This window comes from Rhinatrema bivittatum, chromosome 7, assembly GCF_901001135.1.
Source record: "Rhinatrema bivittatum chromosome 7, aRhiBiv1.1, whole genome shotgun sequence".
Lineage (NCBI taxonomy): Eukaryota > Metazoa > Chordata > Amphibia > Gymnophiona > Rhinatrematidae > Rhinatrema > Rhinatrema bivittatum.
Window position 1 is genome coordinate 112,827,161 of NC_042621.1, and position 26,981 is coordinate 112,854,141.

The 26,981-nt window shown below is 43.4% G+C and overlaps 1 protein-coding gene across 1 annotated transcript in view; it reads right to left on the bottom strand.

Annotated features, from left to right (window-relative positions):
- Nucleotides 1-1,404: 1,404 nt before the first annotated feature.
- The window catches only part of SLC29A3 (solute carrier family 29 member 3), a 55,856-nt gene continuing 30,279 nt past the window's right edge, over nucleotides 1,405-26,981 (bottom strand). The window contains exons 3-6 of the mRNA XM_029608945.1: nucleotides 25,952-26,034; nucleotides 16,102-16,328; nucleotides 7,027-7,189; nucleotides 1,405-2,750 (exon numbers count right to left, since the gene is read on the bottom strand). Of these exons, the coding sequence (XP_029464805.1) occupies nucleotides 2,084-2,750; nucleotides 7,027-7,189; nucleotides 16,102-16,328; nucleotides 25,952-26,034 (1,140 nt within the window). The 3' untranslated portion in view covers nucleotides 1,405-2,083. The remainder of the gene's footprint in view (nucleotides 2,751-7,026; nucleotides 7,190-16,101; nucleotides 16,329-25,951; nucleotides 26,035-26,981) is intronic.

Genomic DNA, 26,981 nt, shown 5'->3' on the forward strand with positions numbered 1-26,981 from the left:
ATGAGAGGTCTAGAACGGGTAGATGTGAATCGGTTATTTACTCTTTTGGATAGTAGAAAGACTAGGGGACACTCCATGAAGTTAGCATGGGGCACATTTAAAACTAATCGGAGAAAGTTCTTTTTTACTCAACGCACAATTAAACTCTGGAATTTGTTGCCAGAGAATGTGGTTCGTGCAGTTAGTATAGCTGTGTTTAAAAAAGGATTGGATAAGTTCTTGGAGGAGAAGTCCATTACCTGCTATTAAGTTCACTTAGAGAATAGCCACTGCCATTAGCAATGGTTACATGGAATAGACTTAGTTTTTGGGTACTTGCCAGGTTCTTATGGCCTGGATTGGCCACCGTTGGAAACAGGATGCTGGGCTTGATGGACCCTTGGTCTGACCCAGTATGGCATTTTCTTATGTTCTTATTATTTTATTCATATTTCACTGAAATTTAGCTTAAAATGTTTTGTTTCCACTATGCCAACTTTAAATTGTCTGTATTCTTATGTTTTTAAGCTTAAATATTCTTAGTTTTTTCTTTATTTATTACATTTTAATGAAATTAGTTTGTTTAGCATTTGTTTTACAATTTTATATAACTTTTGTAACTTATTTTGAATTTTGTATTTATTTATTGTACACCATCTAGATTGTTTCCAGATTGACTGGTTATAAAAAATAAAAAAATATTGCTTATTAATTAATAGCAGTTTATGCATTTTTCCTCTAGGAATTTATCCAAACCTGCTTTAAACCCAGTTACACAAACTGCTGTAACCACATCCTCTGGCAATGAGTTCCAGAGCTTAACTATGCACTGAGTGGAAAATAATTTTCTTCAATTTGTTTTAAATTAGCTACTTGCTAACTTCATGGTGCGCCCCCTAGTCCTTCTATTATCTGAGAGATTAAATAACCAATTTACATTAACTTGTTCAAGTCCTTTCATAATTTTGTAGACCTCGATCATATTCCCCCCCCCCCCCCCCTCAAATTTCTCTTCTCCAAACTAAACAGCCCTAACTTCTTTAGCCTTTCCTCATAGGGCAGCCATTCCATGCCCCTTATTCTGCACTTTTTCCAGTGCAGAGATATCATTTTTGAGATGCGGTGGCCAGAATTGCACACAGTATTCAAGGTGCGGTTTCACCATGGAGCGATACAGAGGCATTATGACATTTTCCGTTCTATTCACCATTCCCTTTCTAATAATTCCCAACATTCTGTTTGCTTTTTTGACTGCTGCAGCACACTGAACCGACGATTTCAATGTGTTATCCACTATGATGCCTAGATCTCTTTCTTGGGTGGTAGCTCCTAAAATGGAACCTAACATTGTGTAACTATAGCATGGGTTATTTTTCCTTATATGCATCACCTTACACTTGTCCACGTTAAATTTCATCTGCCATTTGGAAGCCCGATCTTCCAGTCTCACAAGGTCCTCCTGCAATTCATCACAATCCGCTTGAGATTTAACTACTCTGCACAATGAATATGCATGAACTAAATCTGCACATAACAGGGAGAAGGTATGTAAATCTCATGCACATTTGTCATATATATCCTGAAAACCAGGCCTTTTTATGGCTCTTCAGGACAAGAGTTGGCCAATCCTGCTGTAGACCCTAAAAAGAGAATTAAATAAGAAGTTCCATCCAGAACTAAAAGTGCTGCACGTGTCTGGTAGCGCTTTAAAAATTAGTAGCCGCCTACTATCTTGGAGACGGAAGCATGTGCATTTGTGGTCTGTATATGAGTGAATATGGAAAAAAAAACCTCACAGACACCCTGTCAGGATCTTCATATGTCCCCCCTAACAAAATGGTGTGGATAGGACACCAAACAAGTTATTAGGTGACACAGGCAGTGATCTCCTAAGCCTTCTTTTCCTTCGGAAAGTAGGATAAAAATCCTAGCTTGGTCCAGCTGTGCAGAAGGACCCTACCAGAAGTAAAAATTGCATGGTTCTGTGTATGTAAAAGTGTGCCCCTGTGCTCATCCAGGGAAAGAAGAAATCCATCCACCCTTGCTCTGAGGCTGTGGAATGGCCAAGTGATCATTACATGCTGCTCTCCATCCCCGTCGCTTTCTATATCAAATGCACAATAAGTACAGAGAAGGCTGATCCCAGAGCTAAGCCCAAGCTCAGGAAGAAAGACATCATCACCCCTGCTGCCTCTGCCAGCTCCCTAGGCACCACTTTTGGTCCGTACATCATGGATAGGGAACCAAGGTAACCGTTACTTAACCCCAGAAGTGAAATAAAGACTATCGGATAGGCATCGCTCAGGAAAAGCACTTTGTCTGAATGTGTCCGAGGCTGATAATTGCAGAATATAAACAAGGGGATGAAGAGAGTTCTCAGCAGGACCAGAGACGGCAGCATTTTACTGTTCGGGCCAGGAATCTGGATCCAAGCAGTGATCTGCCTGCCACACCAGTCAGCAAAATTATACAGGAGGAAGCTTGTGAGGGGGATGAAATATTTATTGCTCCACACGTCCCCAGAAGCTTTGCTGACAGACTCTATGCTGGAGGAAATGGCAGGGAAGATGATGATCGAGATGAAGAAAATGTAGAAGACGCAGAACCCCAAGACACCGTTCTTCTTCAGGATGGGACGTAGCGGTGGGATGCTGTGGTTGTCTGGGCTGACTTTTAAAGAATTTTGAGACCCAGCCCCTTCTTCTTCCAAAGAATCACTTGGTAAGGAGGTGGGTAGGTGGGCTCTCTCCTCTGCGCTTTGCATGTAGTATCTGAAAGGAGAACGGATGTATTTTGTATTTAGCAATTTTCAGGCAAATGGAATACCATGGTACTTTACACTATTAACATTTCAGCCAACTGCCTGTGGTACAGCTGACTTGGCAGCATATTCTTATTGTATTTCATAAGCCATTTTGGGCAGTCTAATAGAAGAGCAATCTAAAATCTATAAATTAAATTAACAGTTTAATGTACTCAAAGTTGAGCAAATGAAGTGGCTTGCACAAGGTCACAGAGTCAGGGGCAAAGCAGAATTATGAATTTAGCAATTTCTGATTCCTTGTCCTTTCCTCTTAATTACTGGATCCTAATTCCTCCATAGTAAAAAGTTCTGTAATTCTATTCTGCTTAACTAATCTACCCAGTCTGTTTTTCTATGAAGATTAACAAACATAGGTAAACCTGAATCTCAACATAAATGTATTAAAGTTTAATCAGTAGCAATTCCCTTCTGGGAGAATAAGGGAGTGATATGTACAATGAATATGTATACGCACATGAGGAGAGAGAGAGAGAGAAAACAGAAATTTAACGATAAAGACCGGAAAGTTCTCAACTCTGGCCCTTGAGGGCTACAAAAGAGGTCTGTTCAGGGTAACCAAGCTACGCCAAGCAGCCCTTGCCTTAAGTTATCTATATGCAAATATACCTGCTGAATATTCTTTATGGATACCCTGATAACCAGACCTGCCTGTGGCCCTTGCTAGGAACCTAATATAAACAAAATCAATCACATGAGGTGATTTAAAACGCCACTGGTAATTGAAGTCCCATTAGTTGAAAGGCCAGGGCACAGATTCATTAATGGTGCTAAAACATTAAATGAAAATATTTGCAGAAATATTGCAATCATTTTAATTTTTTTTTAAATTTTCTCCAATATATTATCTGATATGGTAAAAAGCAAATGGGGAAAAAAACGTTTTCTGGGAGTTATGAATTATGTTAATCTGCTATTTATTTTTTTAATAATGACTAGGAGGTTGGGGGGAGAAATAAGTTGTTTTACTAGTTCACAGGGCACGTATCATATAAAACAGAGTTGAGAGAGAAAGGAACGGAAACTGTGGCTGTTCTTAAACGCATCTTTAAATCGCTATGCTTGTGTTTCCTAGGGATCGTGTCTCTGCTGATTCAGAGCTAGCCCATTCATTACACACAGCACTTCTACTTTTGTGGTTCTTCTGCTATCAAGCCCTGCTCTCCCCCGAAACCCAGCAGCAGCTGGTGAGATCTGCAGTTTCGTCCTGTGGTTTCCTTCATGTGACAGCTCAGCTAAGGATGAGAGAGAATCCAAAAAGCTCAGCAGGCCACTGTTAGGTTGCAGTAAGGGAGTCCCAGATCATCATCGTGATTTGTGAAGCACATAGCAAATGTATACAGCACCATACAGAGACACATAATAGACAGTCCTGGATCCCTAGAGCTTACAAACTATTCAGGACACAGTGATAAGACATGCAGACTAGAGGCTTTGAGTTAAAACAGTGAATTCATGATGCCATAATGAAAGAATATCTTACCTGACTTGTTCTGCACCACTCTCTCTTTGATAAGTCAAGACCGTAAAATTAATTCTTATTTGTTTTTAACCCAGCAGTTTCTTCCTGCTCCTTTGGACTTGCAACTCCACCTGAACCAGTACTGGGAGATCCTGGCTCAGTGACATTCATTTGTGACTCTACAGGAATTTGTTTGCCATTTTATAATCCAATTTGTTTTAGTTCAGTTATTGCAGCAACAGTCTTTGGCCTGGGATCATGTCCCAGGGGGTCCTTCTGGATCCCTGAAATCATATGCCCTGAATCCAGCCACTAGGGGCCAACCATGAGTGATGAAGACACCCCCCGTTCTCTCCCCCAGCCTAGGGATCAGAACAGGGGCCCTACTGCCACTAACCACTGAACTGGCCCAGTCACTGACAAATACGTTTACTCAAGCATAAAGGCATTAAAGGTTTTGCTTTTTCTTTCTTTTTATTTTTTTTTAGTAGTGCAGAGAAAGCTGAATTCTCTGCAGGCTGAGCTACCTTTTATTGGCTCAACATAAGAATTATTTAATGATAAAGTACATGCGCGAGACATTTGTAATATTTGTCAGTACTGCTTACTTCTCCTAGCTACCTTGGAGGTCAACGCCTGGAGTCACCACAACCCACCCCAGGCCTGAACTACTTCCACCCCGTGCTCCCACAGGAGCCAGCCAGGTACTGGGGAAGTCGCAGCTTATGTGCATAAACTTGCCCAGCTGCCTCAGTTGGTGGACTCGAAGTCATCACAACCGACCTCGGGCCTGTGTTACTCCCACCCCCGTGCTCCTCAAGCAGCCGGCAGGGTACAGGGGAGGTTGCAGTCCTCTCTATATCCTATGGCAGAAGTGGTCAACCTCAAAAGCTACAAACAGGCCTGGTTTTCAGGGTATCCACCATTAACATGCACGAGATTGATGTGTGCGCACCGCCTCCATTGTACACAGATCTCATATCCTAAAAAACAGGCCTGTTTGCGTGTCTCGAGGAACGGAGTTAGCCACCCCGTCCTACGGCTTCACCTCATTTTCTCTTCCTGATGCTAATTCTCAATCTTATTCACTGCTGCCAACCGCTACTAACAGCAAATCCACCTTCCTCATTTCCTATATTCTTTACCTCAGTGCCACTGTTTCAAGCTGCACTATCCACTGCTCTTGAGCTTCAAAGTTTTCTTCCTCTCATCCAGAAGACTTCGGTCTCCACGACAGCATCTCAGCCTTGTCGCTGTTGTCGCACCTCTACCTCTCTTCTACGTATTCTCCTGCTCGGTTTCCTCCTCTCAGCCTGAGATATCAATTCCAATCCCGACCCTCCAAGGCAACTTTCACCACATCTGTGCATATCAAATCATTACCCCTCCAATTTTATTACTATTCCCCCCTTCCAGTTTGCTATTGCATTTGCCAAGCAAGACTGAACCATCCATCTGACAAACTCTTGCATCCAACCCTCACCATCTCTTTGCCACACTCAATTTCCTCTTCAAACTTCCTTTGCCTCCCTCCTCTTCACTCTCTGCCTGATACTTCCATGACAAGATTCACAACGTTAATATTTCATTCTCAGCTAGGCCACCATTACTTTCCTTTACCCTTCTGATTTTCAGTACCAAAGAAGTAAAGATGTTATCAAAATGAATGAACTTGATCCCCATAAAGTTTGCAAGAACATGGTCAAAACAAGACAGACTGAATGAACTCGGACGTAGATCTACTTTTCGAAACATGGAACGGTGTCTAGGTTTCTTCGAAGATTGCTATTCACAGTGGTCAAGAAGATAGTGAGTGCTGATTTTAATTGCAAAATAATTCAATTGATAAATAACTTTCGATATGGATGTTATATCAGCTTGACCTATGATTAAGCATAAAGCAAATGAAGGCTTCAGTGCTGGGAGTGCCTACTATGATGATCATATTCACTATTAAGTTTTGAAAAGTAGATTTTTTGTGAGGGAGATTGGTTCCTCTATTTTTGACACATTTCGCTTTACAGTTTCCTTACTGTGATGATCCATTATTTGTTTTGGCAAACAGTGCTTTTTTTTTTTTTTTTTTTTTTTTTTTTTTTTTTTTAAATACTGGACCATGATGGAGTAAAAAATCTACAAGTTCTGGGAGAATCATGTAAGAACTAATCTTGGGCTACGAGCATTTTCTATTCTCAATAAACAAAAAAATTGTGGGCACAAACTGTCCTTGGTACAACTATCTCCATCAGGTTTGCACCCCTCTGCTTCTTGTTTCCATAGATAATCATGGAACTGACACAGACAGACACACAGACACACACACAGACAGACACACACACAGACAGACCTTGCTTTTGGCTCGGCTTCAAATTTTGTATGAAAGCTGATAAAAGATGATTGGGAGGGCCTCAGAAAAGTGGCCTTCCATGGGATAAGAAACTTCCAGGAATTAGGGATTCAGTGCCCACTGTCAGAAGATCACAGGGGGAATCTCTGTAACTCAAGATACAGACTATAATAATTAGTTTTCACAAATGCCTCAGAACCATTCCTCTGCCTGCCAAACTGTATCATTGACCTCTTATTACATTCCTAATCCTAGGAATTCAACATCTACAATCATAGTTCAGAAAAGGATCTCTAATCTGTCTAAGTGCTCGGATTTATTCAGGGCTTCTTTAAAATTGGAAACATAACCTGTAGCGACTGGCAATCAATCCATGCTAGAAGAAATGCAACCCAACAATTTTCAGGGGATATTTACCTGGCATACTCTAACTTGGGAAGGATCAGGTAAAGGATGATGCAGACCACGGTGAAGAAGTCAGCCGTCAGGAAATAGGCGAGGGCACTATCGGTTACTTCCGCTGCCGCCGACAGATCTATCATCAGTGCCAGTGCACTGATCGTGCCCCCCATGGCCTGACCTGCACAAAGACAAAACCAGGAGATCATTTTTTTTCTTCTTTAACTTTTTATTGATTTTTAAATAACTTCGTACAAACGTTCTGATACATGATAATAATAATTACAGTCAGGTTAAGTAAAGCTTGGATTGAATAACAATTAGTGTAGGGGAGAGGACTACATGCGAGTACATTAAAATATAATAGAATACCATGCACATACAAAAAGAGTAGCCCAATAAAATTTACTTTGTAAAAGTTACTTCTGAATCATTTAAAGCCATTTAAAGTCTTTTTATACTTCTGGAACCCTCCCCTCCCACCCTCCCCTAACTTATGGCAGAAAATATCAACTACAAATGTCAGGACTGCATGCAGAGGATACAATTATAATTAAGTAAATAACTAAAAACAAATAATTGACATAGTAGTATCACATGGTAATTACACACGAGTAACCCACAGGGAACCGTATTGGTAGGCCATGCCAACAGGAATTATTGATTGATTTATTTAGGATTTTTATATACCGACCTTCTTAATACAAGTATCAAATCAGGTCGGTTTCCAAAGAACAAAACTGTCGCGGTTAAGGCGTTACAATAAACAGAGTTTCGGAACATAGGAACATCAATAAATATTACATAGGCAACAGTAACTCGACAAAGTAACGTGGATAAATATGGGTACTAGCTAAATAGGGGTAGTGTAACTTGGGATATACAGTTAATATATATATATAGTTAATTGATTAGTTGATTGTGCTAATAGGTACCTGGGAGGTTTATCTTGCTGTTCTATTTGACTCCACTTTACTTAGCAGCATTTGGTACCCAGGGGCATAGCGTGGAAAGTTGTTGCTGGAATTCGATATTGTTTTTTTTGACATATGGGGACCAGGTTTGCATGATCCTGTCACGTTTACTTGGAGGAAGCCACCTTGGCAGTCAAGTACTCTTGAGTTAGAAAGCTCGTCATTTTGTTAGACCAGTGTTTGAAGGAAGGGGAGTCCTGGGAGAGCCAAACTAGTAATATGGATTGCTTAGCTATTAAGCTAGCTTTATTTAAAAAGGCTTTCTGATATTTGTCCAGGCCGATGTGCCCCGGATGGCGTAACCCAAATAGCCATAGTTTTGAGTCATTTGGGATCTCAGTATTAAATAAAGATGAGCAAAGCTTTTGAATGCGTGTCCAAAATGCTTTAAGCAGGACCAAAAGCCATGCATGAAAATCACTGGTTGCGTTTTTACACTTGAGGCATTGAGGAGAGAGGCTCAGGTTAGCTTGAAAAGCCTCAAGCTTGGAATAATATAATTGCCATATGAATTTGTATTGCACCTCTTGTAGTATAATGTTTTCTGACAAATTTTGGATGTGGTCAAAGCAATATCTTATTTTCTCAGGATAATTAGACCATCGTTTTTTCAGTTCACTGTAATCGATTTCTTTTCCATAAGTGGCCAATAGTTTGGAAAACCTATTACAGGAGAACTTTGCCGAACACCACTCTAGGAAAAGCTCTTCTAAGTTTGCCTTCCCTGTCACTGGTAAGTAATGCCTCAGCGGTAAGTACACATAGAAATCAGAGTGTGGGAATGAATATGTATTTTGTAAATCTTGAAAACTATGTACCATGTTTGAATTATATTCAAATAAATGGCAAACGTGTGTTAAACCTTTCTTCATCCAATCTTTAAAAATCTTAATTTTCCATCCCCGGAAGAAATGGAGGATTTCCACAGATACTGATAAGGGGAGAGCATGACGTTTTTATGTTTAGTACTTTAGGGAGGTGTAGCCAAGCCTGTCTACAAGAAGCAAGTATTGTGAAGTTTTTATATGGGAGAGGAATTTGGTGGAAATCAATTTGTAATAAAGAAGATGGCGAGTAACCAGCCAACCATTGTTCTAGGTGCATTGTTGGCGAGAAGTGGGAGCTCCTCAAAAACCAGTCTCTCATATGCCGCATCATATACACTAAGTTGTATTTCTGTAGGTCAGGGCAAGTCAGTCCACCATTCGGGATTGACTCACAGAAGTATGTTAGGGCTAGTCTTGTTTTTTCCCTTCCATAAAAATTTCCTAATTGCCCTATTTCTAGCACATCTGCGCTTTTCAACCAAAGAGGGAGCATTTGCAAAAGGTAAAGCCAATGGGGAAGTTCCATCATTTTAATGAGATTAATCCTTCCAGTTAACGAGAGAGGTAGATGAGACCATTGTTCTAAGTGGCTTTGCATTTTCTGTAACATCGGATGCACATTCAGGTGGTATAGCTGATCTAACTCGTTGGGGATCTGCACCCCCAAATATTTGAGGTTATTAGGGGCCCGTCTGTTAATCTTAAGTCCAGAGAAAAGTGCCAAAAGAGGTCTTGATAGGCTAGTACTTTAGGCAACGATTTTCTTGGGCTAGTTAAAAATATTAATACATCATCTGCAAATGCTGCTATACGGAATGATGTACCTCCCACTTCGAGTTCTGATATGTCTTTATTCTTTGCAATAATTCTGAGAAAGGGGTCTATTGAGAGTATGTAAAATAAGGGGGAAGTGGGCAGCCTTGGCACACACCTCTTTGTGGTGCAAACACATTAGATTTACCCCCATTGGCTAATATATGAGATGATGGGTTTGTGTATAGCAGAGAGATATAGGTAACAATATCTCCTTTTAGGCCAAACCGTTGCAGTACCGGGAAAAGATATTGCCAAGAAACACGATCAAACGCTTTTTCTGAATCAAAGCTAGCAGTGAGAGATGAAAGAGAATGGTGTTTGCAGTATGACATTGCAGAAATCAATTTAATAATGTGGGTACTCGCCAACAACCCCTTGACAAAACCCAGTTGGTCCATTGATATAGTAATAGGGAACACAGAACTCAGCCTATTTGCCAACACTGTGGCCAGTAATTTAAGGTCACAATTTAATAAGGATATAGGATAGATATGCTGGGTCTTTTCCAGGTTTGGCCAAAAGTTATGTAAGCTTTATTGAAATCCCTTGGGAAAGTACCTTGATTTAGTGCATCTCTATAAAAGGAGCCTAGTGGAGTAGTTATTTGGTCTCGTAAAATTTTATAATAATCGTTAAGAGAACCCAGCAGGTCCAGGGGACTTGCCTGGCTTACTTGATTTAATAGCATTTAGAATCTCTATGGAAGTGATCGGCAAATTTAGATATTCTACTTTGAGGCTGCAAGTTGTGGGATTGGTATATTTTAGAAAAAGGTACTCTCTTCTGCTTGACCTCCCCATCTGTCATCTGTGCACAATTTCTCATAGAAGGAACGTAATTCTTCACAGATGTCAGTCCTGCGAACTACCCATTCATCCCGTGTCATTTTCAGTTATTCAATATAGGTTTTCCCCTAGCGTACTCTGACTGCATTAGCCAAGAATTTACCTGTTTTATTTCCATATTTGAAAAATGAGTGTTCTGCATGTTGTAAAGTCTTTAAAGCACGCTGATGAAGATAAGCATGTAGGGAACTGAGTAATGCATGGTAATCTGAATTGTGTTTTGTTGATGACATGAAATCATAGTAGCCTTAGCTATTTTCAGCTTATCTTCCAGTTCTAAAATCTTCGCATTTAGGCGTTTATTCCTTTTTCTAAGATAGGAGATTATTTCTCCTCTGAGCACAGCTTTGCTAGTTTCACAGCATGCTGGGAATTCCAGCATGCTGCGAATTGGCATTATTGTATTGTGCCCACTTGAACTTTAGAAACTGTTGAAACTCTGTGCCATCCTTAAGGTATGATGGGAATTTCCACCATCTTCGTGGGTTCCTGGTCATTAATACGGAGATCAATCCAAATGAGAATGTGATCTGAGATACTAGCAGTGCCAATGGTAGCTGATTTGGTATGGGGAAAAATAGTTTGTGAACCTAGAATATAGTCAATTCATAAGTGTATTATGGACTTTTGAGACAAAAGTATAGTCTCGCTCCTCAGTATGCAAAGACCTCCATAGGTCAAGAAGCTGTAGAGTTTGACATAAAAAACATATGCCTTTAACTTTGATTAACCGAGCTATGGCTTATGAGCTCTTTCTATTTTGAATACTCCTGTCAGTTCCGACAACTTCAGGGTCTCTGCTAACCATTTCTCTAAGAAGCCTTCCAAATTCTTATCTTCCACAGATTGAGGAATACCAATGATTCGAATACTGCTGCACTTCGATCTGTTTTTTAAGTCGTCAATTTTGTCTTCTTGATCATTTGAGATTGTTTTGAGCCCAGCGAGTTTCCATGTGAGCGTTAGATTTTCATCTTCTAAGCAGGCTATGTGGTCTTCCACATTTTCCATTTGGGGGTGCAGTTCAGTGATGGCATTTTTGAGATCTAGAAATTGTGAGGATAGTTCATTGAATCGAACATCAAGGGCTCTAACCACAGCGTTAGTTATCCGTGTTGTGAGGTCCCCACTCATCTGTGCGTTATGGGGGGGGGGGGGGGGGGGTTTGCGGCTGCCCAGCACTTGTAGCCATCTTGTCTGGATTGTCCTTGATCTTTTCTCTCTCTCTCTTCTTCCCCCTTTCAAGAGCATACTAATAGTCGATTTTTGCATAAATTTGTCTATAGACATATGGTCTACCCGTTGATTCAAAAAAATGTAGAATCTTGAGTCGGGATGCTGGATATTTTCCTTTATTTTGGGAGGCTGGAGCCAGGAGCCTGAGCTAAGACGTCTGCTCGGCTTCACATCACGTGACCCCCATGAGATCATTTTAAAGAGCCTTCTTCCCATCTTCCCTGTGTTCCACTACATTAACAAAAAGGTCAAGTTATGTAGTGGGATTGTTACTCCCATGCAGAGAAGCCATCAGGCGTGAGAAGATGAGAAGAGCCCGCCAATATTCTTGCACTAGAGTCTTGCTACATAAGCATTGTCTGCCCCTTGGACCATCTGTGATAAAAGTTAAGAGCTTGCATTCAGTTTTCCCTCCGACTGCTCAAGTACCTCATAGATTCATGGTTTGGATGGGCTCAACAGTTGGTCTCAATATCACACAATGTAGAAGGAAACATTGCTACCTATTTTTCTCACCACTTGTCTATGATACAATATCTGGATTTGAAAAGAACTTTAATTATAAGCCAAATTCCCCTTCCCTCCTAAAAAAAAAAAAACAAAACCCCTTCAGATCATGGTAATGCCAGTTGTCAGGTTTGTTTTGTTTTTAAGATATTGAGCAACTGGATGCAATCAGCACAGAACAACATTTTTTTTTCCAAGTTATGCACAAAGATGGCAGTTTAGAAGGCCTATTTAGTATGTAGCTACTAAATGACTCTGCACTGTTTCAAGCAGCTGTCAACCACAACCCCACTGGTCCCAGCTCTCAGCATCGCACATTAGCTTCCTCTTTCTCTCTGGCACTGTCCTACCTTCTGCATGGCTGATCTCCGTGCCTATCGCTCTGCCTGGTGCCTCTCTCTTCAGAGTCTCACTCCAGGTACTACCAACTGTCTGTCACCCTTCGAGGGTTACTTCCCGGTCCCTGGGGATATCTCCACTAATGTGCACAGAGCTTCCCGCTGTGCCTGTACCTTGCCTCCTGACAGTGCGGACCTGTGGGGCTCCTCCCCACAGGCTGTTACAACTTGCACGTTGGGCCAAGGGTCCACATACCCACACAAACCATATCAGCAAAGCTATGAATTTACTATGAAGCTCCTCCCATCATGAGGGAACACTGAAAATAAACCTTCCCTCTTAACAGAAAGCAGTTATGCTATTCGTGCCAGATATAAATGAGATTCTCTTCTAAAGAATGTTGCATGAACTCCTAATGTCACATTCCACCGAAAGCCTATTCTGCGATATCTGCCTCCCGAGACTTTACAGATGTGGCTTGTTACATAAATTCACTTCCGTTCACAAGCCAGTCTTATTTATGTATTCCAACTTCTACACCACTACATCAATAATATTCAAAGTGGATCACATATTTTACATATATAATATCATAAACAAGAAATTTAAATACCATTCAATAAAACAAAACTCCTCGTGTGGATCAATGTTGTTCATCAAACTGGAAATGACTGGGTGAATACTACCACTCATTTTTTTCCCCAAACTTTACATATACTGTCACATTTCTCACTGTGGTAGGTAAAGAATTGCATAATTTAGGAGCAGCTACTTAAAAAAAAATAAATTCTTATTTCTTGCAAATAAAATTCAGTAAATGAAGGGATAACTAAACATTTTTGCGATGCCGACTTAAGTCTTAAAATGTATAAACCAACTAAAAACATGTATAGAATGATTCCTAGTTTAATGGTTATTATAAAAAGTAGTAGCTTTTTAGGGCTAGATCTTATAGATAAATCTTCACTTTTATTTAAGTACAGTTTTATCTGTTCTCAACCCAGTCAGAAAGAAATCTCATTTGCAGGACAACCAGTTGCCTTGGGGCACATGGATAATAAGATGGACATAATAAATGCTTTGAGTATATATATATTCTAAATTATGAGATGTGGTCAAACCACCTATCAAGTGAGACCAGTAATTTATAGCACAGTGACAGTATTCACTGCATATTCTGCATAAAATTAATTTAACTATTTCAGATTACCATTCTGTGCCACTCTTATCCTCACAGGAACAGCAAATGAACTTCACTGCACAAAAGGGAATGAAAAGCAGAAACAAAAAACAAAATCTTGCTTGCTCCAGGGACACATTTTTCAAAAACCAACACGCAACGCACTGTCTTACCATGATAAATGTAGTGTGGGGAAGTACATGAAACAAAAGAAAAACAGTGACATATCAAATGCTGCAGGGGACTCATCATTCACTACAGAGTCCTCGCATCTTATTAACTATGCAAATCTGTGATCGGAGGTGGAAGGTCTTTGCTATTTTCTGAGACATCAACAGGAGGAGCTAAGAGTCGCGCGCCTCTTCCGATTCCCAAGATGATCTTTGTGAGGAGTAATGCAAGCTTCACCTTGTACAAAATGTTGCTGTCTGGTTCTGCATACTCCACCTCTACGAAAATAAGCTCCTACCATTATAAGACATTTTGAACCTATTACTTTGTCAGAAAAAGCAGAGCCGAAGCCAGGCAATTTGGCACCTATAGCCAAGTGAAAAAACTGTGCCCTCACCCATTACACAACACATGACACCATGAGTTGGGAGACTCTGTTCAATGTTTGTACAGCAATGACCATGGCCAGTGCAAGGGTATTATATGCTCTAGGAAAACATTGCAGCCTTATACCCTCCACCCCATCACCAACTCCTCACTCACAATTAAAAAATGCATTTATATCAGATTTTATATGAAAAAACTTTCAAAGCACAGTCTTCTGAGGTAAAAATCTCTTACATTATGTATATTATATTTACATGGACTGCTGAGGTGCCAACCAGAAAACCCTACAAAAAAAGCAAGAGACACTTGGAACATTTATGGTATTAGGCCTACTGTAATGCATCTTGGGCACGACCTTCAGAGAGCCACGAGAAAAATGAATTTCTATATTAAAACAGCACTAACTGCCAGCACTCAAACAGCAACAACCCTACCTATGAAACTTAATACTATAAATATTTCACCAGGCCTAAAATAGTAATAAACCCCCTATTAGGAAAACAGAGCAAGCCAAGCTGCTATAGATCCCTACATAGAAACTACACACTAACAGAATAACTCACTTCAGTCACGCATGCAAAACACCGATAGATCCTCAAATACAGAATAAAGAGACGATACAGTATACATAGAAACGTACAGACAAAAACTGAACTGGAAATTGTAACAGCCAAATTCTGTATGCACTGCAACAACGTAAAACACAGAAACATTACCATTCCTCAAAACAAAATTAGTAAAACCATACCAATAAAAAGGATTCAAAACAATTAGGGCCAGATTTTCAAAGCCCTACGCGGGACGAGGTTACGTGCACCGGGCCTATTTTAAAAAGGCCTGGCAATGCGCGTAAAAGCCCCGGGACGCGTCTAAGTCCAGGGGCAGGGCAGAGCTAGGGGTCCCAGGCACAGTGGTCATTTGCTGCTGTGCCGAGGGATCACGTGCCAGCGGGGTGCTGGTGGGCGCAATCTGAGCCTGCCCCAAGGCAGGCGCAAATGGTAAGTTAAAGAAATGGGGGGAGGGGGTAGAAAGGATAGAGTAGGGGGAAGGGAACGGGTGAAGGCTGAGGGCATCGGCGCGCGTAAGATGCACTAGTGTGCACCCCCTTGTGCGCGCCAACCCCCGATTTTATAACATGCGCACCAGGTAGCACGCGCATATGGACGCCCACACATAGCTTTTAAAATTTACCCCTTTAATGAATAGAATAACATTCAATAATTAAAAACGTATATAAAAATCTTCCAAACATCAATAAAATATTTTAACACAGACATCAAATAACACCCAACAATTAAAATAAGATTTTAAAAAATTCCCTGTTATCCAATCCTTGGAAATTTTGATTTCCAGATGCCCTGAAATTGTCATGGATTATCAGTTAGACTCTAGGTAATAGCTTCTGTCATTAGTTAGCTTAAAGTCCAGCCAAACGTATATACAGTTTTTTTGGTTTTGTTTTTTTTTACTCCCCTCACAAGGTTCCAGTACACACTTCCATGTGACTCCCACCAGGCAGCTGATATGCATGAATCTACACCATTTACTATTTTTTTCTTCCACAGTCTTCCCATATATATGGCTAAGTGCATCAAATGCAGTTACTTTGACTGTTATTTGCAATGCTGTTCTACCCATCAACAAATGATTTTGTGCATACAGGATGGGGCACTTTTATAGTATAGATAATCACTGAAACATCAGGTCAACACCAAGCAAAGGTTCTGTTTAGCTGCTCCTCTTCTTCTTCTGACAGCTTACCCTGGGTGAAAAACTAGACAATTTACACATGATCCTAAGTCCTGACTTACCTGATATGAAGGCCTGGGAATGCTTCATGGGGAAGCTACCTGTGAGGCCGAAGACACTGCTAGTGAATATGTTGGATGCTCCACTGACGATAGCCACACTAACCATGGTCACAGCAAAAAACTCATGTGTCCACAAGGAAGTATCCACTTTTGTCAGCACAGTGGTCACCAAGAAGATAGCCAGCATGACAGCCAGTGAAGATAGCACACGCACACTGGAGGATACTCTTGGAGGAAAAAAAGCAGACATTGAAGGTAACAGAAAAATCAAATTTAGGCATCCCACCAACTCCCACCTGCAAGCTGTGCTATAAAAGGCACCTAACCTTCCCACTTCAACTTATCCAGTTATCTCTATCATGTGCCAAGAAAAATACGCACCCAACTACAAGCCCAACCAGCACAGACTGAGGACTTTGCATAGACCTCTCCATCCACCAAGAGAAACCTAAAATTGGGATGGTCGTATTCCTTGGCAAGATGATCCCCCTAGGACAAGAACACTGCTCCCAAACACCCACTCCCATCCATAACCAGATTAACCTTCTACATGACCCAGTCACAGATGATCAAAATGACATCAAGTGCCTCACAGATACTCATTCATAAGACACCGATATTGGAGAAATGCCTTACCTGATAATTTTGTTTTCCTTAGTGTAGACAGATGGACTCAGAACCAATGGGTATAATGTACTCCTGATAGCAGTTGGAGACTGATCAGATTTCAATCTGACATCAGCCCTAGTACATATACCCCTGCAGGAAGTGCAGCTCTTCAGTATTCTCCTTGAAAAGCATTGTGGATATATGTATGACTGAATAATTTGAATAACTTGATTAACTTTATAACTTGGTTAACTTGATTAATTTGAACTGGTTGAATTGGCTATAGCTGGAGACCGCCAGTGCCCTCAACCGAGAAATGTCAACACCCGGTAGGGTGGGTGACCTAGATGAAGGAAAGCATGGCTTACCCGTGAATCCCTCGCTCCCGGGGATGTGCCCCGAGAATTTCATGAGTAACGGGCAGCCGTGGGTGGGATGCTGAGTCCATCTGTCTACACTAAGGAGAACGAAATTATCAGGAAAGTAATTTCTCCATTTCCTAGCATGTAGCAGATGGACTCAGAACCAATGGGATGTATAAAAGCTACTCCCGAATCAGGTGGGAGGCTGCCAGTGACCCACTTAGTACTGCCCTTGCAAATGCTGTGTCCTCCCGAGCCTGAACATCCAGGCGGTAAAACCTGGAGAAGGTGTGGATGGAGGACCATGTCACCGCCCTGCAGATCTCGGCGGGTGACAGCATCTTGGTTTCCACCCAGGACACTGCCTGGGCTCTAGTAGAATGGGCCTTGACTTGCAAAGGTGGTGGCTTGCCTGCTTCTACATAGGCCGCCTTGATGACCTCTTTGATCCAGCGGGCTATGGTTGCTCAGGAGGCCGCTTCCCCTTGCTTCTTCCCACTGTGAAGGACGAACAGATGGTCCGTCTTTCGTACGGATTCCGACCTTTCCAGGTACTAGACTAGGAGTCTGCCGACGTTGAGATGGCATAGACTTCGAGCCTCTTCCGAATTCTTATGCTCATCTGGCGATGGTAGCGAGATGGTTTGGTTGAGATGGAAGTGAGACACCACTTTGAGGAAGAACGACGGAACTGTGCGTAACTGGATGGTTCCCGGGGTGAGTCTGAGGAACGACTCTCAGCAGGACAGTGCTTGTAGCTTGGATATACGACAGGCTGAACAGACTGCCAGCAGGAAGGCTGTCTTCAATGTTAATAGTCGGAGAGACAGGCCACGGAGAGGTCTGAAGGAGGTTCCTGCTAGGAAATCTAGGACCAGGTTGCGGTTCCAAAGAGGCACTGGCCACTTCAGGGTGGTCGGATGTGCTTGACTCCTTTCAGGAAGCGGGAGACATCCGGGTGAGAGGCTATGCTGCCGCTCTTTGTTCCGTAGCATGACAATGCGGCCACCTGTACCTTGATGGAGTTGAGGGACAATCCCTTCTATAGGCCGTTCTGCAGGAATTCCAAAATTGCAGGAACTTTGACTGAGCGTGGTATGATGTCGTGGTCCTCGCACCAGGCTTCAAATATTCTCCAAATCCTTATATATGTTAGGGATGTGGAGAACTTGCGTGCTCGGAGTAGGGTGTCAATTACTGCCCCCGAGTATCCGCTCCTCCTTAGGTGAGTCCTCTCAATGGCCAGACTGTAAGAGAGAATCCAGCAGGATCCTCGTGGAGGATCGGCCCCTGTTGGAGCAGGTCTCTGTGTGGAGGTAGCGGCAGGGGGTTCCCTGTCAGCAGTTTTCGCATGTCTGCATACCACGGTCTTCTTGGCCAGTCCGGGGTCACTAGAAGCACTGGTCCCATGTGGTGTTCTATCTTGTGGATGATTGCGTGGGAAGGCGTATAACAGTCTCCTGTGGCCAGGTCTGTACCAGGGTATCGATTCCCTGGGACTAGGGTTCCCACCTGCGGCTGAAGTAACCGGGTACTTGGGCATTGGACCGGTTTTCCAGAAGGTCCATGGTTGGTGTTCCCCAACGGTTTACTATCAATTGGAATGCTGTGGTCGACAGCTTCCATTCTCCTGGATCTAGATTTTCTCTGCTGAGGTAGTCCGCCTCAACGCGGTCTTTCCCGGCAATGTGGACAGCCGAGACCGCTTGAAGATTCAATTCCGCCCATGACATTAGAAGGTCTATTTCCAGAGACACCTGTTGGCTTCTGGATCCTCCCTGATGGTTGATGTAGGCCACTGTTGTAGCGTTGTCTGACATTACTCTGACCGCTTTGTCTCGGAGTCTGTGACCGAACCGTAGGCAGGCTAGTCTGACTGCCCGGGCTTCTAGGCGATTGATGTTCCATTGCCCTTGGGCGGTTAGCTCCTGGCACTGCGCTCCCCATCCTCGTAGGCTGGCATCCGTGGTGAGTAGGATCCAGGTTGGTGAGGATAGTCTTGCTCCCTGGCTCAGATGGGCTTCTTGTAGCCACCATCGTAGTTGGGCTCGAACTCTATCCGGGAGCTGAAGCCATATGGTGTAGCTCTGGGACAGTGGATTCCATCATGATAGTAGTGAGCGTTGTAGGGGGTCTCATGTGAGCTCGTGCCCATAGGACTACTTCCAGTGTGGATGCCATGAGGCCGAGAACTTGTAGGTAATCCCATGCTGTGGGGCGAAGTTCGCTCAACAGGGTTCGTAACTGGGTCATCAGTTTTGATCTCCTTGTCGGTGTCAGGATGGCCTTGTCTTGTTTGGTGTCGAACCGGACTCCCAAGTATTCTAGAGATTGGGAAGGCTGCAGGCAGCTCTTGTTTGTGTTGACCACCCACCCGAGGCTCTCCACAGTAGAGTTTTGGTTGCTTGGTGGCTTTCTTCTGGGGATTTCGCTCTGATCAGCCAATCGTCTAGATAAGGGTGCACGCGGATTCTTTCCTTCCTCAGTGTTGCTGCCGCCACCACTATGATCTTGGTGAACATCCGGGGTGCAGTGGTTAACCGGAAAGGTAGTGCCCGGAACTGGTAGTGATGGTCCAGGATCGAGAAGCGTTGAAATCGCTGATGCTCTTGATGAATCGGAATGTGTAGGTAGGCTTCGGACAGATCCAGGGAGGAAAGAAACTCTCCCAGTTGTATTGCCCTTATTACCGAGTGTAGGGTTTCCATGCGGAAGCGAGGAATCTTCAGGTGACTGTTGACCGCCTTGAGGTCCAGGATGGGTCTGAACGTTCCTTCTTTCTTGGGGACGATAAAATAGATGGAATAATGGCCAGTATTTATTTGTTGTGGAGGCACCGGTGTTATAGCCTCTAAGGCTCGTAATCTGGTCAGTGTAGCTTCCACTGCCATTCTTTTGGAAGGGTCGTGGCAGGGAGATTCCACAAACTTGTCTTGAGGGAGGTGGTGGAAATCCAGGTAATATCCCTCTCGAATGATGGATAGGACCCACTTGTCCGAAGTTCTCTCGACCCATCTTTGGTAGAATAGGGCAAGTCTGCCACCTATGGCTTCTTCCTTTGGATGGGTCAGCTGATTTTCATTGTGGGGTTCGGCTGGGGCCTGGGCCCGAGCTGGCTCCCCTTTTATTGTGCTTGTTCCGAAAGGATGGGCTCCAGCCTGCGGGGCGGGCTGCTTGATATGAGCTTCTATATGGGTTGAAGCTCTGTGATCCTCTGCCCCTGGAGGTTCGGGGGAAGGATCACTGGTTTCTCTTATTCCTGTCCTCCGGTAGCCACGGCAGTTGGGACTCACCCCATTTGTTGGCTAGTTTCTCTAGTTCGCTTCCAAACAGGAGTGTTCCCTTTAAGGGCATCCTTGTGAGTCTCAGAGGATGCGGCGGCTGACCAGTTTCAGAGCCAGATTTGTCTTCTGACTGCCACGGTGGATGAGATTCCTCTACCTGCTGTGCGTACCAGATCCGAAGCGGCGTCCGCAAGGAATGATACCGCTGGTTCCAGGCCTCCCCAGGAGTGTTGTTCCTGGTCTGTGCTAAGCAGGCGTGTGTCACCATAGCACAGCAGGCCGCGATCTGTAAAGACATAGCGGAGGCGTCAAAGGACTGTTTGATGATAGATTCCAGACGTCTGTCTTGAGCATCCTTGAGTGCTACTCCTCCCTCCATCGGGATAGTAGTGCGCTTTGAGACCGCGCAGACCATGGCATCCACTTTCGGACAAGCCAGGAGATCTTTCGCGGCTGGGTCCAGAGGGTACATGGCTGCCAGAGCCCGGCCCCCTTTGAATGTAGTTTCTGGGGCGTCCCATTCCAGGTCAATTAGTTGCTGGACAGCTTGTAATAGTGGGAAATGGCAGGCGGTCTGACGGAGTCCCTCTAATAGTGGGTTCGTCTTAGGTTCCCCTGAGGCACTTGTGCCTAGGATGGCAAACTCTTTTAAGCTGTGTGTGACCAGGTCTGGAAGCTTGTCCTTGGTGAAGAAGCGTCTCATGGTTTGATGGGGTTCTGTCCCCGGAGGAAGTTCCCCTTCCTCCAGGAGTTCTGACTCATCTGATATGTCCGTGTCCCCGAAGGTGGGGCTTCTGGGCGGTGGGATCACTTCCCTGGGCATAGAGGGTCCCAGCACATTGAGGTCCTCTGGTGGAGCCTGTGACCGCCTTATAGGAGGCCCTGGTTGCATATGGCGAAGGTATGCAGACCTTTGAAGAATTCCACCCAGGAGATAGATGCTGGATCTAGACTAGGGGGCACAGTGTCCCTGGGGAGCCCCATTTGAGGGGGGTCCCGCTGTGTAATGCTAGGTACTGCATACTGCTCGAGAGGCTGGGGTCCGGAACCGGCTGGGGAGGGCCATGAGTTGGGTCCCCTAGGGCCTCTTTGCACTGTATACACAGGGCTGTGGCCTCCTCATGCTGCACAGCTCTAATGTGGCATGCTGGGCAAAGGCCCTGAGCTTTGAGTTTATTTTCGAGTGGTGCCATGACTTGTGCGCGTACAATACAGTTGTGCACTACGCTGTACGTCGAAGTTGCGCACGTGGGTTTGGTGCACGCAGGGAGATGTGCGCGCTGTTGTGCACACAGGTTGAAATTATGCGCCCGGCCCAGTAAGTGCGTGGCTATACGCACTTACTGGGCCGGGCGCACGAGGTATTTGTGCGCACGGTTCAAAGTGGCGGACAGGGCGGCGAACAGAGCCAAAATGGTGACGGCGACTACTGTTGACAATATGGCGACCACCTCGGAGGGTCTCCACGTGGGAGGGCCCTCGGATCTGACTGGGGTCTAGCCCTGCTAGGGCAGATCAACCCGGTGGCACTGGTCCCGGCTGGCGACCTGTGCGACTCCTCGAGCTTCGGAGACCAGAGACTTTTAAATAAATAGATTTCTACCTTACCTTGTCTCGGCGCTTCCCGGTTTCATTCCGGGTGGTCTCTGGCTGCGGGGGGAGAGGAAAAAATACCTTCATTGCTGCACTCGAGGTTGCACCCGCTGCCTCTCAGCCTCACCCGATGTTGGGGGCTAGGTCCCCGCCGAGGGTCGGCCGCCGGACCGAGGCTCACCTCTGAGGGATCACGGAAATCACCTCGGGAATCTCGACTGGGGGAGGGACCCAACGGTGTCACCGCAGGAGAGCGAGGCTCGTCTGTAGAGGTAAGACTTCTTATTTTGGTTTCTTTTTGGTAAAATTACTCTAACGCTGTGCAAGCGTGCATAGAGTCCCTAACTGCTATGGAGACGGAAAATACAGAAGAGCTGCACTTCCTGCAGGGGTATATGTAATAGGGCTGACGTCAGATTGAAATCTGATCCATCTCCAACTGCTATCAGGAGTACACTATACCCATTGGTCCTGAGTCCATCTGCTACACGCTAGGAAATCCCTGATTTAACCAAATCTGTCCTTAAGACTATACATTTGCTCATGTTCCATGCCAAGCCAAAAAAGGCAAAGGATAGTAGCTATTATCTCCAGAAAATCTCTGAACCTAGCACTTCCTCTATGCGAAGACTAGTAGGAATCAAAACCATCCTTCTTCAGGTGGACACCCATGCCAAATGGGGATTCTTCCTTATATACTACTCACCATCAAACAATGACGTCCTATAATCTCCTACAACTAATTTCAGCAGTTATTCCAGAAAAGCCTGGGGGATCTTGGTCCTGGGTAACTTCAATATCCATGCTGATGAGCCACACCTGGACCTCCCAAAGGAATTCCTGACTGACAAAATGCTGACCTAATTTTATTTAAATGGATTTCTACTAGTGTGGGGAATTTCTGGATTTCAGGCTTGAAATCTGTAGTTAGGTTATGCTAACTGCAGTCATAAAGTTTGAGACTGTGCTTTTTAGCCCTGGCTAGTAACAGCTGAAAGGAGAAGTACTGAAAATGATGTAGCTACAGCATGATAGAAATATTTAAATCCTATCATCTTTAGTAGCAAAAGCTTAACCATATATGTAGGCAGTTAACATTTTGGAGTAAACAAATCTAACAGTAATTTCTTAGGAAAAATGTAAGCTTATGCATCAGTATTATTCCTTCCTCTCCCAGTTCTACAACCTTGTTTTATTGTAACTTTTGCTTCCGTTGCACTTGTTAAAAGAACAGTTTTTGCACCCCCTGTTATATGTAAACCGGCATGATATGATCTTATCATGAATGCCGGTATAGAAAAACCTTAAATAAATAAAATAAATAAATAAATAAAAATAGTTACACGGAATTATGTATAAGATTCGTGGGAATTAATGAATTTTGATGGATATTCAGGTAGAGCATGATATACACATCATTAATTTGTTCAGTGCTTGTTCCCACTGTCCTAAGATCAAAAAATTATCAAAAATATTACTGCACATTCAGAGCTCTCATATCTTTTGTTAGCTGCTGGTAGCATACATTGTCTGTACAAAGCATGATCAGACAATAAAATAAGTAAGCTAATTGCCTTCTGTTTTCTTAGAGATAAAAACAAAACAAAACAAAAAAAAACACGATAATGCACTAAAGCATTGATTCTCAACCTTTTCTCGGCCAGGACACACCTGACAGATGGTTCTCACATGCGTCACACACTGAATACGTAACCGTAACGAGGCTATATGTAAACATACATTCTGCATCCATTGGAACCCCCTTGACCCCCAACAATGGATGCAGAGCAGAACTAGGGCATTACCCATAGAACTCACCATGCAAAAAAAATGTTCTGATGACATCTCAGTAAAAGCAAAACAAACTCCCTTCCTTATGAAAAGGCAATAAATTTACCACTAATGCATATCCTATTGAGAAAACACAACAAATAGGATTGATACAAATGCCTACATGCTAGTAAAATACCTCACCTCAGTCACACACCCAGAACTGACCTTCACAATGTACAGAAAAACCACAAATTATAAATATGGAGACAAACTGGAATGGAAAACCAAAAAAAGCCACTCTGCATGCAGTGCAAACCTGGAGAACTGGAAAGAGAAATATAGCACCTAACACAGTCCCAGGATCTGCAATAATGTACACAAACTAATCCACAGAAAGTTACACCTGCATTATGGATCACAAAACAACCCTATCTATGAAAAGGCAACACTACAAATATTAAATCAGGTCCTAAATACTAATACACCTCCTATTAGGAAAACAGAACAAGCCAAGCTGCTATAGATCCCCACACAGAAATAACTGTAAAACTATATTAATAAGATGTTTCAAAACAGCTGAACAGAATTAAAACTCATAAAAATTAAAAATTGTCCAAATATCAATAAAATATTTCAAAACAACAGATCACATAATACTCAATAATTAAAAAGGCAGTCAATCAAGAAAAATAAACTTAAAATGCCACCTTTACTTACCATCTCCAGCAACTCTCCTACTCCTTTCCCTTAAAAGTAAATACCAGGAACAGCAGCAGCTGCTGAAGCTCTGTCCTTACGGTCCTCTTCTTTAGGGCCCACAAGTCACCCACACACACCAATTAAACACTACGACCAGTCTCTGTCTCTCACACACACCCCAGTCACCTCCCTGCCCAGGCTCTGTCTCACACACACACCCCAGTCACCTCCCTGAGCTGTCTCTGTCTCTCACACACACCCCAGTCACCTCCCTGCCCAGTCTCTGTCTCTCACACACACTTTGCTTAGAGCCCCAATGCTGTGTTCCCCTTCAATTTCACAATGGCAGATTTCCCAGTGCTGCCACTGCCTTCTCAGCCACACTGAAGCAGCAAACATTTATTTTAGAAAAATATGCCCCGGCACTCAAGCCTTTCTTCTGACTGTTGGGATATCCCTAGGCTCCCGTGGCCCCCCATCTTCCTGCTTTTACGGCCACTGGGAGCTCCAATTGCCCCATCTATAATCAGCATGGCCGAGTGCCACTTTTACTTCAAACGCGGTTCTGTCGCACTCACTGTTGCATCGGGGGTGGAGTGGGGAGAATCCCCGGAGCGACCGGCCTCTTCTTGCTTGCGACTCACTGCCGCTTTGGGGAATCCCTACTTTATCGCGTTTCCTGGCCTCTTTTCTTTGTGGCTCGCTGCTGTGTTTAATTTCAGCACTTCCAGCCCGTGGCGGCCACAGGGTCAGGCTTCTTCGCCGCCACGGGCCTGGACCCTGTCACTTCTCCCAGCCCCCCTCAAGCCACTCCATCCCCGGACTATGAGATGTCCCCTTCTTCCTGCCTCACCAGCCAATCAGAGGCTTCCTCCTCCCACTGGCAGGAAGGAGGCTTCCGATTGGCCCGCGGGGGCAGGACGAACTTGATACATCTAACGTGGATAAGTTCCCTTGTGGTCAGTGTGCTGCCTGCCCTCTCGCTTGCGTTTAAGTGAACAGAAGGTGACAACCTCTACATGGTACAAAGTTTCGATTCATTGAAACATACAATTTGACCAGGGATGCCTAAACCTTTGCATATAATTGTTTTATTGTGGGAGGCAATGACAGGTCAACTAGTATGGGAAGCTGGATGACCAATCTAAAATAAAAAAAAAATAATAAAAATTTGCCCAGCTCTAGAAAACACACCCAGATCAGGCCCCACAATCCAAATACATTTCCAGTGCTAAGGTTTTTGGTCACAAGAAAACCAATACATTGTGCTACAAACAGGCAGATTAATTCTTCCATAAGGATAAAGTAGTGGTTTGACCAGGCTTAAGGGGGCTCAGATCCAGTTCATTTCTATGAATGTGGCATACTCAGTGTTGGCATCCAATATTTTGTGGTGCTGCACTACATATTTAAAGAATGCCAATTCTTTTATTTCTTAAATTTTGTTTTGCCACAAGCAGGGACAATTATTTTAAAGAAGAGAAGGCAGCCAAGGTACAGTATAAAAAAAAAAAAAGTTATGACACTTACTTGTTGACAAGCAGGAAGTTTGCTAGCAGGCATACTACAGCAGGAACAGTGGAGGCGATGGAAAGGTAACTTTCAAAATAGTTCTGTGGAAAAGCGAGACACACACAAATTAGGGCTGTGACTTTAGAAGAAATCCCCACTAAGAGTAATGAGAAAGCTAGATCAAGAGCAGAGAAACAGGAATGTAACAAATGTATAGTAGCAGAGAGAGCTACTACGCCTTAAGGTTAAATTTGATTTTAGTTAAATGGAAATTATGCATCTTCATTATGCACCTTTGCGCTTCCAGATCAATTAAAACCAACCTCTACTGGGGCTACAGCATCATAAGTCTGGAGGGCAGCCACTCAGGGGGCCACTCCCACCTCCTGTCTAGCCTAACCATTAGATCAACAGGGTTCTCTGCAGAAAAAGGCACAAGTACACCCTAAGCCAGCCAGTAAGTGCTGCTGTTGCACAATGGTTGGGAGCTGAACTATAATTGGAAAGCAATGTATTAGTTTGCTACAAATAAAAAAAAATATCCGTTTTCCCAAAAGAAAGCAAAAACTCAAAAACCAAATCTTAGCTTCAATTTGCATAAAATTAAGGCTACTGGGGCTTTTATTATGCTCTACCCGAAACCTATTCCAGCAAGTTTGCTGAAATGAAGCTCTGCTGCATCTCGAATGATATTTGAGAGCTCCTAACATTGCCCATGGGGCTATAGTGTGCATTGATAGCCATTAGTTTGGCGTTTGTACATACTGTGAATTTAGATAAATATTTGCGATATCTGTTTAGAATGATTAACAAATTTATTTTTGGATTGTGGAAATTAAACCCCAGGTAGGCCCTGCTGCAAAGAAGAGTGTCATTACCAATTTTTTTTTTAAGTGTACAGCAGGTCTTAAGACAATGACTTAAGTATTAATAATCTGGATATGAGCTGTCTCAAGAACTCTTATTTTAAAATCAGGTATGCCCTTCAAGTTTTAATTTTTAAAAATTCAGAGCCTCTGATAAGGGCACAAATTGCTCATGAATCTAT